General features: G+C 45.3%; 1 protein-coding gene across 1 annotated transcript; it reads left to right on the top strand.

Annotated features, from left to right (window-relative positions):
- Positions 1 to 10,795: 10,795 nt before the first annotated feature.
- On the top strand, positions 10,796 to 23,131 carry LOC121646947 (cytochrome P450 2F2-like). The gene is made up of 11 exons (XM_041996088.1): positions 10,796 to 11,001; positions 12,374 to 12,536; positions 13,055 to 13,207; positions 13,302 to 13,462; positions 19,713 to 19,781; positions 20,065 to 20,169; positions 21,047 to 21,185; positions 21,447 to 21,532; positions 22,017 to 22,118; positions 22,212 to 22,353; positions 22,441 to 23,131. Exons 1-11 carry the CDS (start codon positions 10,840 to 10,842, stop codon positions 22,626 to 22,628), a joined length of 1,470 nt encoding a protein of 489 aa, XP_041852022.1. The 5' UTR covers positions 10,796 to 10,839; the 3' UTR covers positions 22,629 to 23,131.
- The last annotated feature ends 706 nt before the right edge of the window (positions 23,132 to 23,837 follow it).

The following is a 23,837-nucleotide window of genomic DNA, read 5'->3' as shown; positions in this document are numbered from 1 at the left end:
AGGCTGGAGACTGAACAATACTGGATAAACATATAGGAGAAGGAGGCATCACACAACAGTGAAGTACAGTGGTTAAAAGAACTAAGAGTGGATCATAGCTCACTACCTGGACAAAGCCCAGTTACCATCAGGCTAGCAGATATCCAGCAAAGAATCTAATATAATGAACTGGACAGCACCTGGCCAGGACATGATCCACACCTACTGGTTAAAGATGCTAACTTCACTTCATGAGCACATAGCGGCACAAATGAACTAGTTGCTGAGAGCTGGGACCCACCCTGAATGGCTGACCAAAGGACGGACAGTCCTGATACTGAAAGATCCCCAAAAGGGAACAGTCCCATACATCGGCCGATAACCTGTCTCTCCATAACATGGAAGCTCAGGTCAGGCATCATAGTGGCTAAGATAGGTGAGCACAAGTATCAATACATGGCAGAGACACAGAAAGGCATTGGTAAAGGTACCAGAGGAGCCAAACACCAGCTGCTGATTGATAGAACTGTCACCTGAGAGTGCAAAACCAGAAAGACAAACCTGTGCACTGCCTGGATTGATTCGAGCCAGTTGCACAAGTCTCCATCAAATGTGGTATGTATCAAGGATATGCTTTGTCCCCTCTGCTGTTCTGCATAGGCTTGAACCCCCTCAACCAATTAATCAACAAGACTGGCTATGGCTACCGACTCAGGAACGGGGCCACCATCAGTCACCTCCTCCACATGGATGACATCAAGCTGTACACTAAGAGTAAGCGAGACATTGACTCACTGATCCACATCACCAGGATCTACAGCAGGGACATTGGAATGTCATTCAGACTGGAGAAATTTGGTCGAATGGTAACAAAGAGAGGGAAGGTAGTCCATACACAAGGCATTGCACTCCCAGAAGCAATGTTCCCTCTAATTCTTCATGTGTCTGGGCATACACACAAGCTTCCTGAGCACACTGAGGACCACTGTGAGCAACATCAGATGTGCACACTGTGGCCACACACCAGTGTCACACTTCAAAATCTTCGATCATAGCAAGTTACATGGCTTATTAAAAGAATCAAATTACAGCAGCAATTTTCATTACTTTACTTTTAATATAAGTGATTTGGCCCACTTAAAATGAAAAAGACAAGTTATGCGAGATCTCCTTTAGCTCCTCCTTGGAGTAAAACTGAGTTATGGCCTGCACAATATTCTGAGCAGTACATGCTGTCAGCTGGATGATGCCACCAAACACAGTTTTATAGTTAGCATCATTTTCCCTGTATTTAATATATAGGACTAGCATTTTGTGTACTGATATGTCTGTGCTCTCATCTACTATCAGGGTATGCCAGGGTGCATTTTTAACACTGCACTTAGTTTCATTCTGCACAATCTCATTGATTGAGTTCACAAATTCAAAGGCATAGTTTTTGCTTCGCCAGCTTTCTGGTATACTCACATACTTTGACATGTGATCGTGGATTTGTTGAACTGACAGCATTGATGCATTCATTTTGAAGGCAAGTAAAATATTGTCAATGAGAACTTTAACTTGCTCGGGGTCAGATTTTGTTTTGTTTGACAGCTCGTTTCTTTTCTGTCGGTCTTTTGCGCTCTCCCGCTATAGTGTACCAATCCCCTGTCCCATCTTGAGTCTTCGTAAAATTCCAACAGCTTTCAAATGACTTTTCTGCTGAATGTGATGCTTGAGGTAGTCCAACTTCCATTCAGTCCAAATTTTCCCTCCGAAAACTCACTTGCTACTTTGGCTTCGCTGCATGTTTTGCAGAGCAGACCTTTCTCACTCGAAAAAGAAAAAATCTCACCCAGTTTCACTGCTTGTTCTTCTATTTGCATAAACTCCGACAACCATTCCATCTTAAAAGAACCACATTTCTTCTTTACTTTGGCTTGGTGAGTGGGTGTGTTGCTGCCCGTTTGTTTCGCCATGATAAGGGGTTAGTGTTTGCGTCTCTTAACTCCACCACACTGTTGTTACCTAGCTAACCTGCACGGCGCATATAGGCAGGGCACATATGCAAGCACTGTCAATGTTATGATTGGCTGCGTAGCGTAAGTGACCCTTATCATATCATTGGCTTGTCACCTGTCACTCACTGAGTTACAATGCAAAATGGTACAGAAAACTATATTATTGGTCTAATTAATTAGATTAGATTAGGTCTAATATTACATATTATTTAATATGTGTATACTGAATTTTATTTTATGCGCTGCATAGATTTTCTTGTGCGCCGATAATGTGTGAGCAGTGCGCAATTGCGCATGCGAGCAGCTTAGAGGGAACATTGCCCAGAAGGCAGAATAACAGGTGCTGAGGAGAGCTACAAGTACCTTGGCATACCACAAGCAAATGGAAACCACAAAGAAGCCACAAGAAAAACTGTCACAGCCACATATCTGCAAAGAGTAAAGCAAGTCCTCAGAAGTCAGCTCAATGGCAAGAATAAGATCCGGGCAGTTAGCAGCTATGCCCTGCCAGTGATCGGACACCCTGCTGGGATAATAAGCTGGCCAAAGGAGGAAGTTGAGACCACAGATGTTAAACATATAAGCTGTTCACCATGCATGGAAGGTTCCACCCAAAATCCAGAGTCCAGAGGCTATACACTAAGAACAAAGAGGGAGGCCGAGGACTAGTGAGCATCAGGGCCACTAAACAAAATGAAACATCCAAGCTCCATGAATACATCAGGAAGATGGCCCCAAGGAATGAAACACTGAGTGAATGTCTCAGGCAATGGAACCTGGAGGAGACTGAAAAGGAGGAACCATCATGAAGGAGAAGCCCCTGCATGGGATGTACCACCGACAGATCGCTGAACTGGTGGATATGAACAAGTCCTACAAATGGCTAGAGAGGGTTGGACTGAAGGACAGCACAGAGACGCTAATCACAGCAGCACAGGAGCAAGCCATGAGAACCAGGACAATGGAGGCCCAGATCCACCACACTAGCCAGGACCCCAGATCTACCACACCAGGCAGGACCCCAGGTCTACTACACCAGGCAGGACCCCAGATCCACCGCACCACGCAGGACCCCAGATCTACCACACCAGCCAGGACCCCAGGTGCACGCTGTGCAAAGTGTCGCCTGAAACAATCCAGCACCTCACAGCAGGGAGCAAGATACTAGCAGGCAAAGAATACATGGAACACCATAACCAAGTAGCTTGCATAGTGTACAGAAACATCTGTGCAGAATATGGACTGGAGACCCCTAGGTCACAATGGGAAACACCTTCCAAGGTGGTGGAGAAAGAGAGAGCCACAATCCTGTGGTACTTTCAGATACAGACTAACAAAATTGTGGTGGTCAACAAACTGGACATTGTGATCATGGATAAGGAGCAAAGGAAAGCCATGGTGATGAATGTAGCCATCCCCAACAATGTAAATATCAGGAAAAAAGAACACGAGAAACTGGAGAAATACCAAGGACTCAAGGTAGAGCTGGAGAAAGCCTGGAAGGTGAAGACAACAGTAGTAACAGTGGTCATCGGAGCACTGGGGGCCGTGTCCCCCACACTGGAGAAGTAGCTCCACCAGATACCTGAAGAACCATCAGACATCTCCACCCAGAAGAGCGCAGTCCTAGGAACAGCTAAGATACTGGAGAACCCTCAAGCTCCCAGGACTCTGGTAGAGGACCCAAACTGGAGATGAACAGCCTACCCATGGAGATGGGAGGGTGGGTGAGGGTGTTTTTTTTGTTTATATATACATATGTATATGTGTGTATATATGTGTATATATTCAATGCATATTTTACCCAAAGATAAATCAGCCTTTAAAAAAAGTATCATGTTTCATCTTTAAATAAATGTAAAAATAAATACGTTTACCATTTTCTGTTTTTCTTTTCTTTTCTTTTTTTTTTTTTTTACCTCAAAGAGGCAATGTATCCTGGGAGACTCAGTTCATAAAATCCAAAATATAAGATATTAAAAAAATAATAAGAATGAGAATGTTTTGTCCAATCCAATCCAGTCCAACTTTATTTATAGAGCACTTTTAAAACAACAAAGTTGACCAAAGTGCTGTACAGAGCCTTAGGGCAGATATCATACTAAACAATAAAAGAAAATATACTATAAAAGCAATAAAATGACTAGTAACAATTACACACAATAAAACAATAAAATAGAATAAAATAATACAATAGAATAAATAATAAAACAAACTAAAAATGTGAACAAGTCAACAACTCAAGCTGTGTTAAAAGCCAATGAAAAAAGGCAAGTCTCAAGAGAGGATTTAAAACCGGAAAAAGACCAGACCTGTCCAAGGTGCAGGGGCGGTGCATTCCAAAGTTTGGGACCAACAACTGAAACGGAGCGGACCCCTCTGGATTTCATCCTAGATTTAGGGACAGCAAGGAGTGATCTGCCAACCTAAGAGAGCGTGCAGGGGTGTAGGACTGGAGCCGGTCGAACAGATACTGTAGGGCGAGGCCATGTTGACATTTAAAACGAATAAAAGAATTTTAAAAACAATACGGAATGAAACCGGTAGCCAGTGTAAAGACTTTAAAACTGGAGTGATGTGCTCCGGCTTTTTGGTACGAGTTAAAAGCCGAGCTGCAGCATTCTGAACGAGTTGCTGTCAGGCCAGAGTTGACTGACTGAGCCCAACATGCACAGTGTTGCAGTAATCTAGGTGGTTTGTTATCTTGGATCACAATTAGAAGAATAATAACATTAAACAATGCTTTACTTGCTTTTCACTTGTGCCTGTTTAAGGGTTAATTGTCTTCATTAATGTTTTCATTGTAACATCTTAGTGCAACATTTACCAGAGAATGTGCATTATGCTTGGGTGACTCATTCACGTTGAACATAATATGTTAGGGTTAGTAGCATATCCAATGCCATGGTAAATTAGAGCAACATAAAAAGTAAGCTCTTAAACAAAATTCTTAGTTTGTGCATCACTATTTGGAACTACAATCAGTCATATTGTTGTTACAGTAACAGAACATAAATGTAGCATTTATGGTAGAGGCTTCCATCCATCCATCCATCCATCCATCCAAGTGCGCTGTTGAGAGAACATGAAAATATAGGCTAGCCTCACTTCTTTGACCTGAACTGTATCTTGAGGCTTGTTGGTCATGAAGGTCTACACTGCCCAAGTGCTTATTTCATGAACTGTGGTTGTTGGACTTGGTCAAAGGAACACCACTCTTTGGTTCAGATGTCTCTGTATAGTTCTCCTCCAGGTTTGTTGCTAAGTTAGGAGTGTGTTACATCTTGTATATGGCTCTATGTGATGCATGTTCCCAATGGATGAGGCAAAGCTGCAAATCTTATAACCAAAACAGATTGCAAATAATTTGTAAAAGTAAAACCATTGAGACCGACCATAAAATCCTGCCATGCTTTTGTCCACTGACACCCATTTGAGCTTGGTGTAAATGGGTCCTCAGGGATCTTGTTGTGAAGCCATTATTTAATTAATATAGTTTCTTCTCATTGAATTGAAGTGCTTTAATTATGTGCATCCTTATTAAGTGACCAGTGCATACTTCTTCTTGGAAAAATAACGTAACAGGATCTCTTAGAATTTAAGGAGCTCAATCATGTTTAGTTGCCTTGGTCTGGATGGAATATTGGTTGAAAGTTCTTCAAACTGGTTTCTCTGGTGGCTAGGGGACTTTGGGAGATCTTTAGACATCTGGAAGCTAGAGGATCTCGGAAGTTCCTCAGACTGGCTGTTCCGGTGGCTAGAGGGTCTAGAGGACGTCCTGGGCTCCCTTCCTTCCCCCAGGGCGGGGACATGATCTGAATGGGGAGGTTGGGACTTTTCTCTCTACAGGTGCTGTTGATAGTTATCTGTGGCGTTCTCACATTGAGGATATACGTCGCTTTCTGTTTGCTTGATGGTCTTATTAGGCCCGAGCACCGAAGGCGGTGTGAAGGCCTATTGTAATGCAAGCGTTTTTTCTTCTTATTCTTCTTCGAACTCAAATGCATTTTTGGGGTACTGGCCATGCTCGAAAACTCACCAAATTTTGCCTAACCCCCCAAAGGAATGCGTAACTTTACATATGGTAGGGTGCTCGGGACTGTTCGGGCAAAATTGAACGAGAGCGCCACCTATTTATGGTGCCCCACCACTGCACATCATCAATCTTTATGAAATTCGCTACACATGTTCTAAATGGTGGGGCGAACAAAAAAATCCTCTCAGAGCAGTGCTGTAAAAAAAAAAAACAGGAAGTTGGCCATTTTGGGTCAAAGTCGCCATTTTGGCGTTTTACTGACCTTGCATTTGAACGAACTTCTCCTAGAGATATTATCGTATTGACACCAAAATGGCTCAGGATGTTCAGAAGGCATGTGTGATCAAAAGTTATGCAAAACTTTGTCAAAGGAGTAAGGGCGTACAGGGGGCGTGGCCTCAAAATTTAATGTCTCGCCATGAAAGAGGAAATTGAAATAACTCCCACATAAAACAACATTTCGGAACCAAAATGGCCACGTATGATACTAGTCCCATCCTCAAGACATCGACATGGTCATTATTGGATTATGAATAGGCCACGCCCGCTGGGGACAGGAAGTCATGTTTTTTACGCGAGGAGCCACTTCTCTGACGTTTTGAACACAACCGGGGTCAAACTGGGTCAGACACCTGAAAACAAGTTGGTAATGATATCCAGTGAAAACTGTTGCTCTACGCTGCAAGGTGAGGCCGTGGCGCCATGGCAAACTTCGATAAGACGCCATGACATCATAAATAAGTATAACTCCCCCATTTTTCTTTTTTTTTTTTTTTTTTTTTTTTTTTTTTTTTTTTTTTTAACCTGTCTTGTCCAGCATCGTTGCAAACAGAATGATTGTCTGGCTGCTGTCTGGTGCTGGGCAATTTTACTCTATCAAGCAGGGATTTATACTACATGTATAAAGTCCCTCTTGATGACATGAAAAACTTTATTAAATCAGACTCTTAATGCTGGACTCGACCGGAGGGGACAGAGAGAGAGAGAGATAGAAAAGAAAGTAGAGAGAAGAGGGAGGGGAGAGAGAGGGACAGAAAGGGTGTGGGGAGTGCGGGTGGGGACTTAAAACATTATACAGAAAACCATGTAATCCATACTACTTGCAACATATATAGCTAAGATCATCCTGGCCAGTAGGTCATTACACAACTAGTTGATAATAGTAACAATAATAATAATCACAATAATAGTAATAATAATAATAGTAGTAGTAATAATAATAAGAGTAGGAGTAATAATAATAATAATAAAAAAAAGAAAAAAAAATATGATAATAGATATAAGTGAAACTGCTGTATTCAAGAACACGCGCAGAGAAACCTGTGTGGATATGCTGGAGAACTCGGCCACATGGCGACGCAAAGACTGTGTGGAGACGTTCAGGAAGGAGTGACCATGCAGAGTGATCATGCAGATGCCACCTCACTTGAACAGAGGCCAGAGTCAGGCCAGCGGTCCCGAGACCCAGGCCACCAGCCCCCCCGTAGGCTACAGATCCCGACCGGTCCACAGAGACGACCACTCGCCCGCCCAGGAAGGCAGCAGCAGGAGACCCCAGCAGGAGCCGCCCCGCGGACACAGGGCACCGGCCCCGGCAGGCCGAGGCCAGCAGTCCCCGACCCCCCCGGGCACCGGCCGCCCGGGACAGACGGGGCAGAGGGCCCGGGCCCAGGAGCGCAGGGACACCCCCCACCCCCACAGGCCAAGGGCCAGCACGCCACCCGGGGGGACCCGGCCCGCCCAGACGGCCACCGCCAGAGGCCAGCCCCACACCCCAGCGCCCAGCCGCACACCCCGAGAACCAGTCCTGCCCCCCCCCCCAGACCAACACACACAAACACACACACTCTCCTTCCACTCCTCCATTCATCCTCCCACACATACACCATCCAACCCTCACATACTCTGTCCTCCCACACACACACACCATCCTTCCACCATCCATCCTTCCACACACACACCATCCTTCCACCATCCATCCTCCCACACACTCACCATCCTTCCACCATACACTCTCCCACACCTACCCCATCCTCCCACACACACATCATCCCTCCACCACTCATCCTCCCACACATACACCATCCTCCACCTTCACACCTCCCACACACACACACACACACACCATCCTTCCACTACCCATCCTCCCACACATACATCATTCTCCTACACATACACCGTCCTCCCTCTCCTACACCAAACATCCACCTTCACGTACCCCATCCTCCCACACACACACACACCACCCCTCCATCACCCACTCTCCCAAACATACACCACTCCCCCAAACACACACCATCCTCCCTCCCATACACCATCCATCCTCCTGCACACACACCATTCTTCCACCATCCATCCTCCCACACACTCCCCATCCCTGCACCATACATTCTCCCACACATACCCCATCCTCCCCCACATACATCATCCCTCCACCATTCATCCTCCCACACCCACACCACCCCCCCCCTCCCACACACCACACATCCACCTCCACACACCCCACCCTCCCACACACACACACCATCCCTCCACCACCCATCCCCCCACACACACACCACTCTCCCCCCCCCCACACACACACACACACACAAACACCATCCCCCCACCACCATCCTCCCGCCACCCCACGCCGCGGGGGGACAGCCCCAGCCAGGAGGCGAGGAGACACGAACCAGGCCCCCACCCCCCCCCACCCCGCCCCAGTCCCCCACTCCCCCATTTTTCACCCAATCACCATCAAACTCACAGGGCATACTCATGGTCTGGTCCCGAACACATCCATATGACCACTTCCGGTTTAGCCCTAAGCCCCGCCCACTTTCAACAGGAAGTGCTTTTTTTCAAATGCCGAGGTCCTTCTCCTCAGACATGAACTCCAGACACTTGAAAGTGCTTCACAACAGGTCAAACCCCTTCATGGTACCACAATAAAAATCTCAAGTTCCTTTGCCAAACGTAACCATGGCGAATATTGGTCCAACGCCACCAAACAGGAAGTACTTGTAACTCACCCGGTGTACCATCAATCTCCACCAAACTCGGTAGGAAGGATTGTAGTCAGACGTGGAACTGAGCCAAATTGACATATGCTGGAATACTGACATAGTGGCTCAATAGCGCCCCCTACAATATTTTAGTCAACCAGCCCCTACGTGGACCGACATGCATGAAATTCACCACATTGATTCACCATGCCAGGCTGTACAAAATTGTCCATTAGACCTATAGGCTAATTTCAACAGGAAGTCGGCCATTTTGAAAAAAGTGTCATTTTTAGGGTCATTTTTGCCTGCTTCTTGCCATTGCATTTGAACAAACTTCTCCTACAGATTTGATTGTATATACCTCAAAATCACTCTGAAGCTTTCTGAGGCATGTGTGATCAAAAGTTATGCAAAACTTTGTCAAAGGAGAAAGGCCATGGTGGGGCCGTGGCCTCAAACTTTGATATCTCGCCATGAGGGACGACACTGATATAACTTACATATAAAACAACCTATCTTAACCAAACTGGCCATGTAGGATGTCATTTCCATGCTGACCACATCTACATGTCCAGATGTTGTCAACGCCATAGCCCCACCCCCTGGAAACAGGAAATACCACATGTTTTACCATTGAAAGCTTAAAAAACCTACTCAAACTCATCAATATCATTCTTGGAGACCTCATCATTGAAAATATCACGATCTCCTTACACCATCATGATTAAAATGGCTGCCTGTGAGGTTTCAGTCCCTTTCCATCAAACAGGAAGTGGCTATAACTCTGGACTCTGTTGACCAAAGGATGTGATATTTGGCAGTTTTCATTAAAGTCCTAACCTCAACATGTCAGTACATGATCAAACACAATAGCGCCACCTTCTGGCCATGTTGATATCTGTGAATATTAAAACCATGCTTTTGTTTGTATTTATTTCACACAATTGGTCAGAACATGGTCATGAACACTTCTGATGTCATTATTGGGCCCATTGATGTATGAGATGATGGTCAGAGGGATACAATGACCACCCAAGGTTGAAAGTATGGGGACGAGTGAGCGTACGGCTGCCAGCCAGAGCAAGCTTGCTTGGGGAGGGAGGTTGCCGGCTGATGGGGCAGTGCAATAGGCCAGAGCGGCGCCAGAGGTGAGAGGGCCTTCATCGCTGCTTGCAGCTTTAATTCTTCTTGTTTTTACTTACTTGTTTTCTGCACTGATATTGTTTAAATTGTTATTGTAATCACTGTAATCACTTTGGCAGCTTAGTCTGTTTCCTATTCCAGGTTTAATTTCTGTCTCTTTACCCCTTTTTCTTTCTACCCTTCTTTTTCACTCTTTATTTTCTTTGTTCTCCCTGTCAAGTTCAGCATTAATAAATCAGTTTACGACAGAGCAAAACTTAAAAACACAAATTAAATAATAATAAAATTATTTGAAGTATCAGGGGCAGGCACATATGCAAGATGCCTGCTGAATAGTGGCCCTGTGTACACAATTTGGATTAAAGACCATTGTTCTGCATGTCATGATGCTGTACAGGACAGGGTTAAAAAGGGGGGAAAAAAAGAAAAGTTTCCTGGTCAGGGATTCATAATCATTTTTTGCTCAAGATTTCTTTATTTTGCTGTATCTAAAGCAGAACTGCTCACCTGCAAGAGCCAGAAATTTGTTTTTGTCTCCAGGTGTGACCTGTTTTTGTTGTAATGCACCTTTAATCCAGAGAAGCAAAGTACACAGCCAGAAGGAGTGGGCCACTGAGGAGGAGGACGCTGAGCCGAGTCTCTTTTATTTGAGTCCTACAGCTGGCCTCAGCAGTTCAGGCCAAAACATACCACCATGTTTGTGACAGTACTTCTGTTATGGCTCTGTGTTTGGTTCATCATCCTCCAATTTAAATCTCGGAGGCCCAGGAACTTCCCCCCGGGACCCCCTGCCCTGCCCATACTAGGAAACCTTTTCCATTTGAACCTGGAGAACCCTTTAAAGGACTTTGAGAGGGTAAGAAATGATACAATAATTCATGTTTTTAAGCAGTCAAAGATGGTATTCAAGTGGTGAAATACAATTCTATCACCAGCTCTATGTTTTCAGTTATGAGAAAGTTTTTAGTTCTTCTCATGTCATATTTCTGTCATGACTGAAACCTGTCAAATAAAACCTTGTATTCAGAGCAACACCAATATTTCCATTGCAACCTGGCAACAACAGTTACTCTGTAGCTGCTACGCTTTCTCTGGATATCTGACTGCACAACAGGATATAAAATTTACTGCCTGCACACTTGGAATGCATTAAATAATTTTTATAGGTCATGAATAGTAGACTTTTCACACTACACTGATTAGTGACTGCTTCAGCGAGGGTTTTACTGAATAATCGACACGATGACACAGAGCTGCAGTAATCTCTTCTGTGTACAGCTGTAATATATAAGTTAAGCAGTAACAGTTCTGTCTGTGTGCAAAACATGTTATGAATGCAGCTGACTCGCTGCACATTTGGTGTTTATCCAACCAAAACTGCAAGTCATTGCTGATTTAAATTTTACATCCTGAATAAGATGTTTGCACAGAATTTGTATATAAGTATACAAGGAGGGGAAAAAATGTCAACCAGGGTGGACTGTCCTCAGTCTGCCCAATACATGCCACAGGGTGGGGACCAGCGTGCAGTTGCCATGGGTGCAAACTCTGGACCTATGCTGGAGCTTCAATACCCGACCCAGTGGCACGTGCCCCCCAGTGAGTTGCCACAGCTAGCACAAAGCTGCTGACTTCAAACTGGTGCAGTCCAGAGAAATGAGACTTTAAGTAAAACAAAGCATTGCAAAAGCCCACTATAGGTGTTGCCACAATGTCTTTCTTCCCAGTTCTCTGAATGTTAAAGTGAAAAAAAAATCAATGAAGCACAGATAAATGGTGGCATTAATTATGACTCTTCCGTGTAATATGTCAGAATTATCCACTAGTGTGAAGAAGACCAGTATCAGACTGTATACAACAAGGTTTAGAGTAAAGGTTTTACCATGGAGTGCTGCATTTAGAAATGGTATGAATAAAATGTGATAGATTAGCCTTTATTGGGTTAACAGTTTTCACTAAGTTACCACAGTTACAGCCACTACATGAAAACAGCAGTCTTCTGCAACTCCCCATATACCAAATTAATGGTCATCTGTGGGATGCAAGCTGATAAAACCTGATGAAAAGACTCCATGACACCAACAGATGTTCGTTGTTTAGTTTTTTGGTGGCATGAGGACAACTTCATGGCAATAATGTTTAGGTTCTTTAACCACATGAAAGTGCTAAATATATATTACATATATATTGTATTTCTAATCCTAAAATTTTATCTCGTTCTCTTCCAGCTGAACAAGTCTTATGGAAACGTCTACAGCCTCTTCATTGGTCCCAAACCAGCTGTAGTCATCAATGGGCTGAAGGCCATGAAGGAGGCCATTGTGATCAAGGCTGCTGATTTTTCAGGACGACCCCAAGACTCACTTGTTAATGACGTTGTCCAGACAAAAGGTCGAAATTACAAGTTGGAGAAAATATTGAGAAAAGAGTGCATGTGTTAATGTGTAATGACTTCAGAAAGACTGTCAATGTGCTATTATTATCACAAACAAAGAAATGTTGGGTTATGAAAACTTCTGGGTTTTAAATTGTTTAGGGTATTTTTGGTTTGAGTTGTTAAATAATAAACACATATTAGACAAAAGAGGCCTCACATGTAGAATTTTAGAAAATGCCTGACTGGGATGTAAAGTCAGAAGGAAGCATTGGCCCTTTGTGCTTGTATTAGCACTGCTCTTAACTTAAGGTGTTTTTATGTTGCATGGTATGCTACGACTTGGTATTACTTTCCCCTGCTTCCCCTTCCATTACCATTACCTGACTCTGTGTAGGACCATAAGGGTAACAAAATGGTGGTTATATCTAGCTGCAATAAAACCTTGACTTGCTAATTGGATTGTAATATTTTGAGAAAATATTGAATTAGAAAAACATGACCATCTTTTTCTCTTCTCTTGTTACTCTTGTAGGAATTGTTCTAGCAGACTATGGTTCTGTTTGGAGGGACCATCGTCGCTTTGCTCTGATGACTTTGAGGAACTTTGGTCTTGGGAAAAATTCAATGGAGGACAGGATCCATGATGAGGTTCAATACACCATTAAAACACTGGAAACCAGCATCGGTATGTCACCTGTGGGCTCGTAAACAGTTCTGTAATCTTCTTTTCTAATTACTTAAAATACTGTGATACTTTCTTCTCTGTTTATCTTTTCCAGGTAAAACTCTGAGTCCTCAGGTCATGTTCCATAATGCAGCCTCTAACATCATCTGCCAGGTTCTCTTTGGTAAACGCTACGAGTACGATGATGAGACTATCAAAACGATTGTTCAGTGTATCATGGCTAATTTAAAAATGATCAATGGACCGTGGTCTATGGTGAGTCAAAGCACATCTCAGAGGTACCACACCTGAGCCTCAAATATTATAATTAAAGTCAAGTCAAATGTCAGCTTTATTGTCAATTTCTTCACACGTACAAGACATACAAAGGAATTGAAATTTACTTGGTGGAAGGAGCTGAGGAGGGGAGAGAGTTCAGCATCCTAACCGCCTGGTGGATGAAGCTGTTGGTGAGTCTGGTGGTATGGGAACGGAGGCTCCTATACCTCCTACCAGGGGGCACGAGGCTGAACAGGTTGTGTGCAGGGTGGATTGCATTGCTCACAATTGTGATGGTTTTGCGGATGAGGCCGGTGGTGCATATGTCCTTCAGGGAGGGGAGTGGTGCACCAGTGATCCTTTCAGCTGTGTTCACTATGCGCTGCAGACCTTTCCTGTTGTAACTGGTGCAGCTCCCGCCTCACACGGTGATGCAGCTGGAAAGGATGCTCTCAATGGTTCCTCTGTAGAACGTGGTCATGATGGGTGGTGGGGCTCTTGCCCGCTTGAGTTTGAGGAAGTAGAGGTGCTGCTGGGCTTTCCTCACCAGTGATGCAATGTTGGTAGTCCAGGAGAGGTCTTCACTGATGTGCAACCCCAGGAATTTGGTGCTGCTTACTCTCTCCACTCCTGCACCATCGATGGTCAGTGGCAGGTATTGGGTGAACTGCATAGAACTGAAGTCTATAAACAGCATTCTCACATATGAGTCTTTCTTGTCCAGGTGGGTGAGAACTGGGTGGAGGGCAGAGCAGATTGCATCCTCTGTGGATTATTTAGCTCTGTATGCAAACTGGATAGGGTCCAGGGTGGGGTGGAGGATAGATTTGATGTATGCAATGACCAGCCGTTCAAAACACTTCATGATTATGGGCGTGCCACAGGGCTGAAGTCCTTGAAGGAGGATGGGGATGGATGGATGGATCAGCTCCTCTGTGCAGTCCTTCAGCACATTGCCAGGGATGTTGCCTGGACCTGCTGCCTTTGGGGTGTTGATAGCGGAGTGTCCTCTTCATGCTGGTGGCAGACAGGCATAGAGTCTAGTCATGCGGAGGGTTTTCTGTGGGCGTGTGTTTTGTGTTTCAAAGCGTGCAAAGAAGCTGTTCAGGTTGTTGAGCAGAGAGGTGCTGCTTTTGCAGCTCTGTGACCATCCAGGTCATCACGGCTTGTAGTCCGTGATGAGCTGGATGCCCTGCCAAAGGCTATGTGAGTCTATGCTGTCTTTGAAGTGGGAGGTTATCTTCTGTGTGTACTCCTGTTTTGCTTTCCTGATGCCCCGGGACAGATTGGCTCTCGCTGTTCTCAGCCCAGACTCATCCCCAGCTCAGAAGGACGCCTGTGGATGTCCCCTGTCAGCCATGGTTTCCGATAAACCCGTATGATGATGCTTTTGTGTAGGTCACATCATTGATGCACTTGGTCACAGTGTCTTGTGTGCTCCTCAATGTCTGTATGGTTGTTGTAAGTAGCTGCCTACTTAAACATTTCTCAGTCTGTTGGGTCAAAGCAGTCTTGAAGAGCAGAGGAGGCCGTCTCTGGCCACACTTTTACCTGCTTCTGAACTGGTTTGGTGACTTTCCCTCTCTGTCTGAATGCTGGCATTAGCATAACAGTGAAGTGATCAGAGAGTCCCATGTGGGGGAGGGGGTGGCTTTGTATGCCCCTTTGTGTGACCAGGTCCAAAATATCGTCTCTCCTTGTGGGGAAATCAACATGCTGGTGAAATTTTAGAAGGACGGTCTTGAGATCAGCATGATTAAAATTTCCAGCGAGGATGGTGAAGCTGTCTGGGTGCGCTGTCTGTTGTTTGCTGATGGGTTGGTACAGTTCATTAGGTGCTGCACTCCTGCTATCTGCACTATCACTGCTGTTGTTGGTGGGAGGATGTAAACTGCAACTAGCAAGATTGCAATAAGCTCCCTGGGCAGATAGAAAGGACGGCACCTAATGATCATAAACTATAGCAGTGGTGAACAGTGTTTGCATACCACCTTAGCGTCCCGGCACCAGGCATCACGGATGTAAACACAGACCCCGCCGCTGTGGGTCTTTCCTCGGTTTACGAGGGCCCTGTCCACTCGGTAGCATGCTAGCTGCTCCAGCTGAATAGCAGAGTTGGGAATGTTGTCGTTCAGCCATGTTTCAGTGAAAACATGTCACGATCGGTGGAAGGACCCAAGGAGGCAAAAAGGCATCACCAGATATTCGTAATGTCCTAAAGGAGTCTTTAACGCTGTTTTCCACTCGTCTCCCTCCTTAACACGGACCAGGTAGTAGGCGTTGCGGAGATCCAGCTTTGTGAACACGGTGGACCCCACCAGGGCATCGAAGGCTGAGTCGATGCGAGGCAGGGGGTACTTGTTACGGATGGTGATGTCGTTGAGACCCCGATAGTCCACGCAGGGGCGCAGTGATTTATCCTTCTTAACCACGAAGAAAAACCCTGCAGCCAGTGGGGAGGAAGATGATCTAATGATGCCTGCCCGCAACGATTCCTGAATGTATGTATTCAGGGCGTCTCTCTCGGGTCTGGAGATGTTATATAAGCGGCTATTGGGCAAGGTGGATCCTGGTACTAGGTCGATGGCTATGTCATATGGCCGATGAGGGGGAAGAGAAGTAGCCTTGAGTTTACTGAAGACTCCAGCCAGGTCGTGATAATCCTCAGGCACGGAGGATAGATCCGGAGCCTCTTCCTGAGATTCGGGCCCGCTGGCGGTGGGCAACGCTGAACGCAGACAGGACTGATGACACCCGTCACTCCAACCGGATATTGTTCCCGTTTCCCAGTCGATGTGGGGGTTATGGCGTGCCAACCAGGGGTGCCCCAGAACCAGGGGGGAATCGGGAGCAGATATGAGCTTAAACTCAATAAGTTCCGTATGGTTTCCTGATAGTGTCACTTGGACCGGAACGGTGGAGTGTGTGACTTGAGCTAGTATCCGACCATCGAGGGCGTTAGCTGTTATGGGATGTGGCAGCAGGATTAGTGGGATGTGGGCCTCCTTTGCCAGGTCGATATCCAGAAAACTGTCCTCGGCCCCGGAATCTAATAAGGCAGGAACAGTTAGAGATTGATTGGCACATATTATGGTTGCCGGTATCTGAGTTTTAGTTGGTAACCTGGTTGGGTGGCTTGTGTGATCCGTCAGGACACCAACCCTTACTGACGGATTTTCTCGTTTGGGCGCATAGGACAGGATACACGGAAGTGCCAGGCTTCTCCACAGTACAAGCAAACCCCGGCCTGTAGCCGTCTCAGTCGTTCAGCTGGCGTTAAGTGAGCCCGTCCCACCTGCATAGGCTCCTCGGTCGAGGGAAACGAAGTCGTGGATTCCTGGAGCAACCGGGGTGCAGATGTTGTACCGCCTCTCGAACCGAGGGCTGACCGGGACCCCTCTCTATCCCGGCGTCTCTCTCGTAGGCGGTTGTCCAAACGGATGGTCGTCTCGATCAGTCCATCCAGGTCTTCGGGAAGGTCACGGGCTGCCAGTTCGTCTTTTAACACATCTGTCAAGCAATGAACAAAGTGGTCTTTTAATGCGGCTGAATTCCAGCCTGAATCAGCTGCCAGAGTTCGAAATTCAACGGAGAATTCCGCCACACTCAAAGTGCCCTGCTTCAGTGTCATGAGGCGTTTGGATGCCTCCCGACCACGCACAGGATCATCGAACACTTTCATTAACTCACGGGCAAAGTTGTTGTAAGAGAGTGTTTGAAGGGGCGTGGTTACCAGAAAGGCTTCTGCCCAGGTTAGCGCTCTTGCTGTTAGCAAACCTATAATGAAAGATACTCTTGACCTGTCATCCGCGTAGGTGGACGGCTTCTGCTCGAAAACCAAGGAGCATTGAAGAAGGAACCCCCTGCACTTGCCCAGTTCTCCTGCGAAAGGTTTAGGATCTGGAATATGTACCTCCCGGCTAGCTGTCGGTGGTGGATGCACGGGACCAGGCGGTGGAGCTGCAGGGGCGGAAAACTGGGAGAGCTGGGTTAAAACGTCTGTCAGTCTGGAGGTGATATCATTTAGCTGACCTTGTAATGCCTGGTGGCTATTGCTGAGTGACCGGAGTGCCTGGGAATGTTGGCCGAGCAGGTTTCCTTGAGATGATACGGCGAAGAATAGGTCATCAGAGGCGTCAGGTTTGCCAGAGCCGGCGGAGGTCGCTCCTACTGGGTCCATGTTGTGGGTGGATCGTTCTGTCACGATCGGTGGAAGGACCCAAGGAGGGGAACACACGGTGGGTTAGTGAGGAGTGTTTATTTACAATATCAGAATGTGCACGCAGGGAGATCCTGTAAGATGTGAAGCTGGCAGGCAGGGCGGAGAACAGGCAGGCAGGCAGGCAGGCAGGCAGGGTGAGGAGCAGGCAGGCAGGTAGCACCAGTCCGGTAGAAGATTCAGGATGAAGAGCTTCGAACAGAACAAGATCAAGGTTAGCATGCAAGATTCAGGATTTCAGACTTGGATTTGTGTTGAGCTGGTTACCACAAGAGTAGTACGATCCAGCGAAGACTAGACGTAGTCCAGGAGTCTTTATGCTTGTCTTCTAATGAGCTGGAATGTGCTGCAGCTGAGTAGCCCAGATTGAGAGCGCCGCCTCTCCTCCAGATTAGGTAAGGGGTGGAAGTCAGGCAGGATGCTGACAAAACATGCAAACAGCAGTCACTCACTGTCGGATTTATTGACCTCAGCCATCGTATATGGTCCATTTTATTGTCCATTGAACATACGTTTGCCAGAAGTATAGATGGTATGGCTGGGGTTGTAGGCTCAGCCGCTAGCCTATTCCTGATACCTCCATGCTTACCCTTCTTCTGCTTCCTTGCGCACTGCTTCTGACACTTCCTTTTCCGGGGAGGAGTATCAGACGAGTCTGGTGTGATTGCAGGCTTATGGAGTAGTTCGAGCTCCCTTAGCATCACTGTTGTTTCATAGTCCAAAATGTTGCAAATCTTGCTTTTGCAGATGTCCAACAGAGCCTGTGTATCGTACATGTATTTTGATGAAGACAGACAAGAAAAACTTTTTTGACAAACAAAACACTGCCCAGTCGGGACAGAGAGAGGTCGCTGCATCTACATGCCCTGCCAATCTCAGAGAAATTTACACTGAGATGGAAACTACCTGTGAGCTGCTGCACAGTGGTGTGGTGGTTAGCACTGCTACCTCCCAGCAAGAAGGTTGCTGGTTCAAGCCCTGGCTGAGGGGAGGTTCAAGCCTGGGGGGAGGTGGCCTTTCTGTGTGGAGTTTGCATGTTCTCCCCATCTATGTGTGGGTTCTTTCCGGGTTCTCAGGCTTCCTCCCAACGTCCAAAGACGTGATGTTAGGTTAGTTAGTCACTCTAAATTCTCCCTAGGAGTGACCCCTGCTTTATACCGAGTGCGTGTGCGGCATGTTTTAGTCAATGGTTTGTTTTTATACCAGGTGTGCCTCAGCACGTATCAGAAGCGGCCCAAAAGTGCTCCGCTAAGTTAATGCGCCCAGAATGCATCAATTTTGCAGTTCAGATAGGGGCAGACATGGGAGCAGGGTAAAAGTTTCCGGTATTTTTGAAAATAAAAGCACAAATATGTGCTGCTGAAACATTTCGTGTTTAACTGGTCAAGGGGTCTCAGTGTCTTTTGTTTTTTTTTTTATAGACGAGACGTTTATCCTGGAAGTGGAGAATCTTGTGATTCTCCACTTCTCCTGTGATTTTGTGATCTCGCAGATCCTGCGAAGTGGACTGCACCCGCGGGTGCTCAACACCTGACATGCTCCTGGTATAAAATGCCACGCCACGCAGGTCGGAAAAGAACTGTGGCGCAGCCGTAACATGACACAGATGCATCCGGTATAAAGGAAGGGTTAGTGTGTGAAGGGTTGTTTGTCTCTGTGTTGGCCCTGCGACGGACTGTTGACCTGTCCAGGTGTACCTGCCTCTCACCTGTTAAAATGCTGGGATAGGCTGCAGCTTACCCACGGCCCGTAATGGACTAAGCGGTACAAAAAATGAATGAAGTTTATTGAGTCAAAAAAGTTTAAAGAAATGTGAGCATCCATGCAACACTGAAAGCGCTGTAGCATACCTGCCAGGCCTGTAAGTGTTGCTGTAACACTGCTAGAGAAATACAGCAACTTCATAAACTTGTGTCATGCACAAGCAAACATACAAAAAACCTATTATTTTAACTATTCAAGTGAATTAGACTCATGACTTTTCTCTCTAAATGAATCATTAAACTAACGATGCACCTTTCTTTACAGCTCTATGACTCTCTTCCCATAATTCGTACCCTGCCTCTGCCATTCAGAAAGGTCTTTAAGAATTATCAGGTAATCCTCTCTCGCTCTCTCTCTCTCTCTCTCTCTGTGGTGTGTTTTTATGGAACTTATGCACTGATCAGATTATCCTTCATAAAGATCATGTTCAAACATGATGTGATAGATCAGCCGGGGTTCAGACACTCTGAACCTTGACTTGAAGTTGGCCCTTGATTTGTTATAATTTTTTCATGCTTTGTGACATCTGTCATGGAAAATGAAATCCTTTAACTAATAAATCATGTTTTTTATGTGTTTTAACATTTTTTGATTTGTTATTATTTACTGTTTTTAGACTTGTGAGAACATTGTAAGACATACGGTAAATGAGGACAAGAAGACCAGAGACCCTGGAGAGCCGCGACACTTTGTTGACTGCTATCTGGATGAACTGGAGAAGGTGTGTATGTGGAGCAAAAATTAGCACACCAAGTTCAGTCTGCTGTATATGGGTTGTGTTTGAAGTCAATTTAGAGACAGATGAATTAGTTAACTGAATGAAAGTTCATAGGATTATGGAGCTTTTCGCCCCCAGCATTGTGCATGAGTGAGGAAAGGAGGGTGTGTTCCAAGTACAGGGGATCACTACTCCTCAGGTTTTTGTCTGCTGTTCCACATCCATGTGGCTTGGGCATCTGGTTAGGATGCCTCCTGGTCATGTGTTTCGGGCATGTCATGTCGAAGCGAGACCATTTAGAAAGCCTAGGACGTACTGGAGGCTGGAGGTCTCCCGGCTGTCCTGGAAACGGGAACAAGAAAAGGAAATCTCAACTAATAATAATTTTAACTTTTTTGGGCGCTCATGAATTTACATATGAATTATTCATTCACTCCTTATTCGTACTTAGTGATGGTAAGCTGCATTTATAGCCACGACTGCCCTGGGGTAAACCGATGGAAATGTGGCAGCCAATCTGCACCAACGGCCTTTCCAACCACCATTGAACATTAATCCACGTTTATACACCAGCAATGTTGACGCTGTAGGCAAGGAGAGTGAAGTGTCGTGCCCAAGACACAATGACAGGTCTTTTGACTGGGAGAGCGGAAATCAAACCACCAACCTTTCCTATTTCCACTGCTGCTCCTGTGACCCATCCTCAGATGAGCAGTCAAGGATGGAGGGATAATCTATTTGTATTATTCTTACCGAAGTCACTGTCCTCTTTTCAAAGGTTTATGGATTTATTTTCATAAGCTTTTCACATCCAGAGTTTGCATCCACAAGGTATAACAGCATTTTTATAATTTTCATTTATCACTGTTCTTTCTTTTAGAGAGGAGATCAGGAAACTTCATTTTCAGAGCAGCAGCTCATATCAACGTGCCTCGATCTTTACGGCGCTGGAACCGACACCACCTCCAACACCGTGCAAACTGCTTTTCTTTACCTGATGAACTACCCACACATACAAGGCATGTCTACACATGTACACGAGAAGCAATAATGTTTGCTGAGGAACTGGAATAGGGAGCCTTGGTGTGTTCTGTTGGAGTTATGACTCTTTGTCCTCTTCTGTATTCAGTATACACTGAGCTGATTATTACAGGATTATAGGATATAAAAGGTTTGGGCTAAGAAGTAAAAAGGGTAATCACATGTTTTCCTGTAACTTTCTGTTATGAATCCTTCGTATTTTAGTATCAAAGTTGTAAAGTAAAGGTTTGCTTCCTCAGAACGGTGTCAGCAGGAGATCGACCAGGTGTTGGAGGGAAAGGATCGACCCAGTTTTGAGGATAGAAACAACATGCCGTACATGCAGGTTCTGTAAACAACCACAGATTTCTGCTTTCACTTCCAGTTATGTACCTTGCATGTTAGTGGCATGTCTTTAACGTGTGGTATATCAGGGGGGTCATCCTGCTGCCATGCTCTAAATGTAAGGCTGGAAAAATGTCAGAATCTTCATAAAGAAGGTGGATAAAATGGTTTTGGTCGGATTCTGTTAACAGATATTTCAAAACACCTGTTTGCTGAAAATCAGCTCATCTCGCTGAGAGAATTTGAAATTTGGATTTTTAAAATAGCTTCCATAATAACTTTGTGTACACCAGCTGATAAAAATTCTTATTGTAAGCCTCATAAAATCATAGAACATGAAGTATCTTTGTACTTTAACATGTGTGTGTGTGTTTTGCACTGTTAACATGTTTATTGATCTGAATTGTTCTTTTGTCCCTCACTGTCTGTATTATCTTCCTTCAGTTTCAAGTCAGATTATTCATAAAGCATCTCTCTCCATCCAGGCTGTGATCCATGAAGTCCAGCGGATCGCCAACACTGTTCCTCTCAGCGTCTTTCACTGCACGACTAGAGACACTGAGCTGATGGGATACTCCATTCCCAAGGTGAGCTAACTCACTTAAACAGGGTTTCATGGGAGACAGACCAAAGGTGAAGAGAGTCCTTTATGGATTTATATTTTCTTGGTTTCTCTTCAGGGTACAATGATCATCCAGAACCTGACCTCAGTTCTGAGGGAGGAGGGACAGTGGAAGTTCCCTCACGAGTTCAACCCTGAAAACTTCCTGAATGAGAAGGGAGAGTTTGTTAAACCAGAGGCCTTCATGCCTTTCTCTGCAGGTATGTTGGAATGAAATGATGACACCTGCTCAGATGGAGTCAAGTCCTTCTCTTCCTGATGACTTTAACTTGTTTTCCATGTCTCAGGTCCTCGGATGTGTCTGGGAGAGGGTCTGGCTCGTATGGAGCTCTTCCTCATCTTGGTGACTCTGCTGAGGAAGTTTAAGTTCATCTGGCCTGAAGATGCTGGAGAACCAGACTTTACTCCGGTTTTCGGGATCACTATGACTCCCAAACCTTATCGGATGAAGGTCCAGCTGAGATCAGAGCAGTGACCAGTGGCCTTAGATGAAGATTAAGTTGAATTCAATAGTAAAAATAACTATTTTTGATAATTACCTAATTTACATGCTACTCCTGGCAATTGACAACATACCAATCAAAAAAAAAAAAAAGCATTGTGGAGACGAAACACTGCAACAATGATGTTTGCAGATTTTGCACCAGCACCTTTTGTGTATTTTCTGTACTCATTACTCATGTGTTCGCTACAGGAGAAGTAAATTCAGTGGTCTGTTTTACAGCTGTTAGTGACCACAGAAGGAAGGAACATGGGCTGAGGTGTTCCACATGCTCCAGATTTCTATCTCTGCATTTTGGTGTAAGACCAGTAAGTTGTAAGTGTATATTAATGCATCTGAATGACCAATGAAGTTGCTCTCATTTACACATTTTCTCCTCCTTTTGTGAGTAACTGCCTGAAAAGCAACTCATTACCACTACATGTCAAGCCATGATCAAGTCGCTCTGCTCCAATAAAATCCTGATTTTGTAAGCTCAGCATCATCTGACGTCTTTGTCCAGCTAAACTGTGCCATCCAACCTTCTGCTCTTTAGAAGGATACCAGTCACTTCTTGTTCTGTAGGGGTTACTAAAAGGCTAACCCTGTGGTCCTGAAATTCTCTGTCAAAAACAAGGTGCAATGTTTTGGCTGAAGGTCCTGCACAGGTTTTGTGTTGCTTCTGCAAGAATGTAACACAATAAACAAGCTGAAAAAACTGTGCCGTCCGACCTTCTGCTGTTTATTGCTCCCAACCCGGCTGTAGTCATTAATGAGTGGAAGGCCATGAATTGTGATCAAGGCTACTGACATTTTAGGATGCTCCCAAGACTCACTTGTTAATGATGTTACTCAGAGAAAAGTTAGAATCTACAAGTATGTGTAATAATAATGTGTAGCAACTCCAGAAAGACTATGTCAATGATGAAAACTTCTGTCTCAATCACTGTTACACTACAGTCAGTGGGGCCGATCACGTTGTCCCCCACTCTGCACTGGTCACTCTGACCACGTCATGGTCCACCTGATTCCTTCATACAGGCAGAAATTAAAGCTTTCTAAGCCTGCGGTGAGAACATCAAAGCAGTGGACCAGTGAAGCCAGAGAGGATCTTTGCGAGTTCCTGGACTGTACTGACTGGGAGGTTTTCAGAACTGCTACCAGCTGTCTGGATGAGTTCAAAGAGGCTGTCACATCTTACAT

The sequence above is a fragment of the Melanotaenia boesemani genome, chromosome 10 (genome assembly GCF_017639745.1).
Source record: "Melanotaenia boesemani isolate fMelBoe1 chromosome 10, fMelBoe1.pri, whole genome shotgun sequence".
Taxonomy (NCBI): domain Eukaryota; kingdom Metazoa; phylum Chordata; class Actinopteri; order Atheriniformes; family Melanotaeniidae; genus Melanotaenia; species Melanotaenia boesemani.
This window is presented reverse-complemented; position numbering and strand designations above follow the sequence as displayed.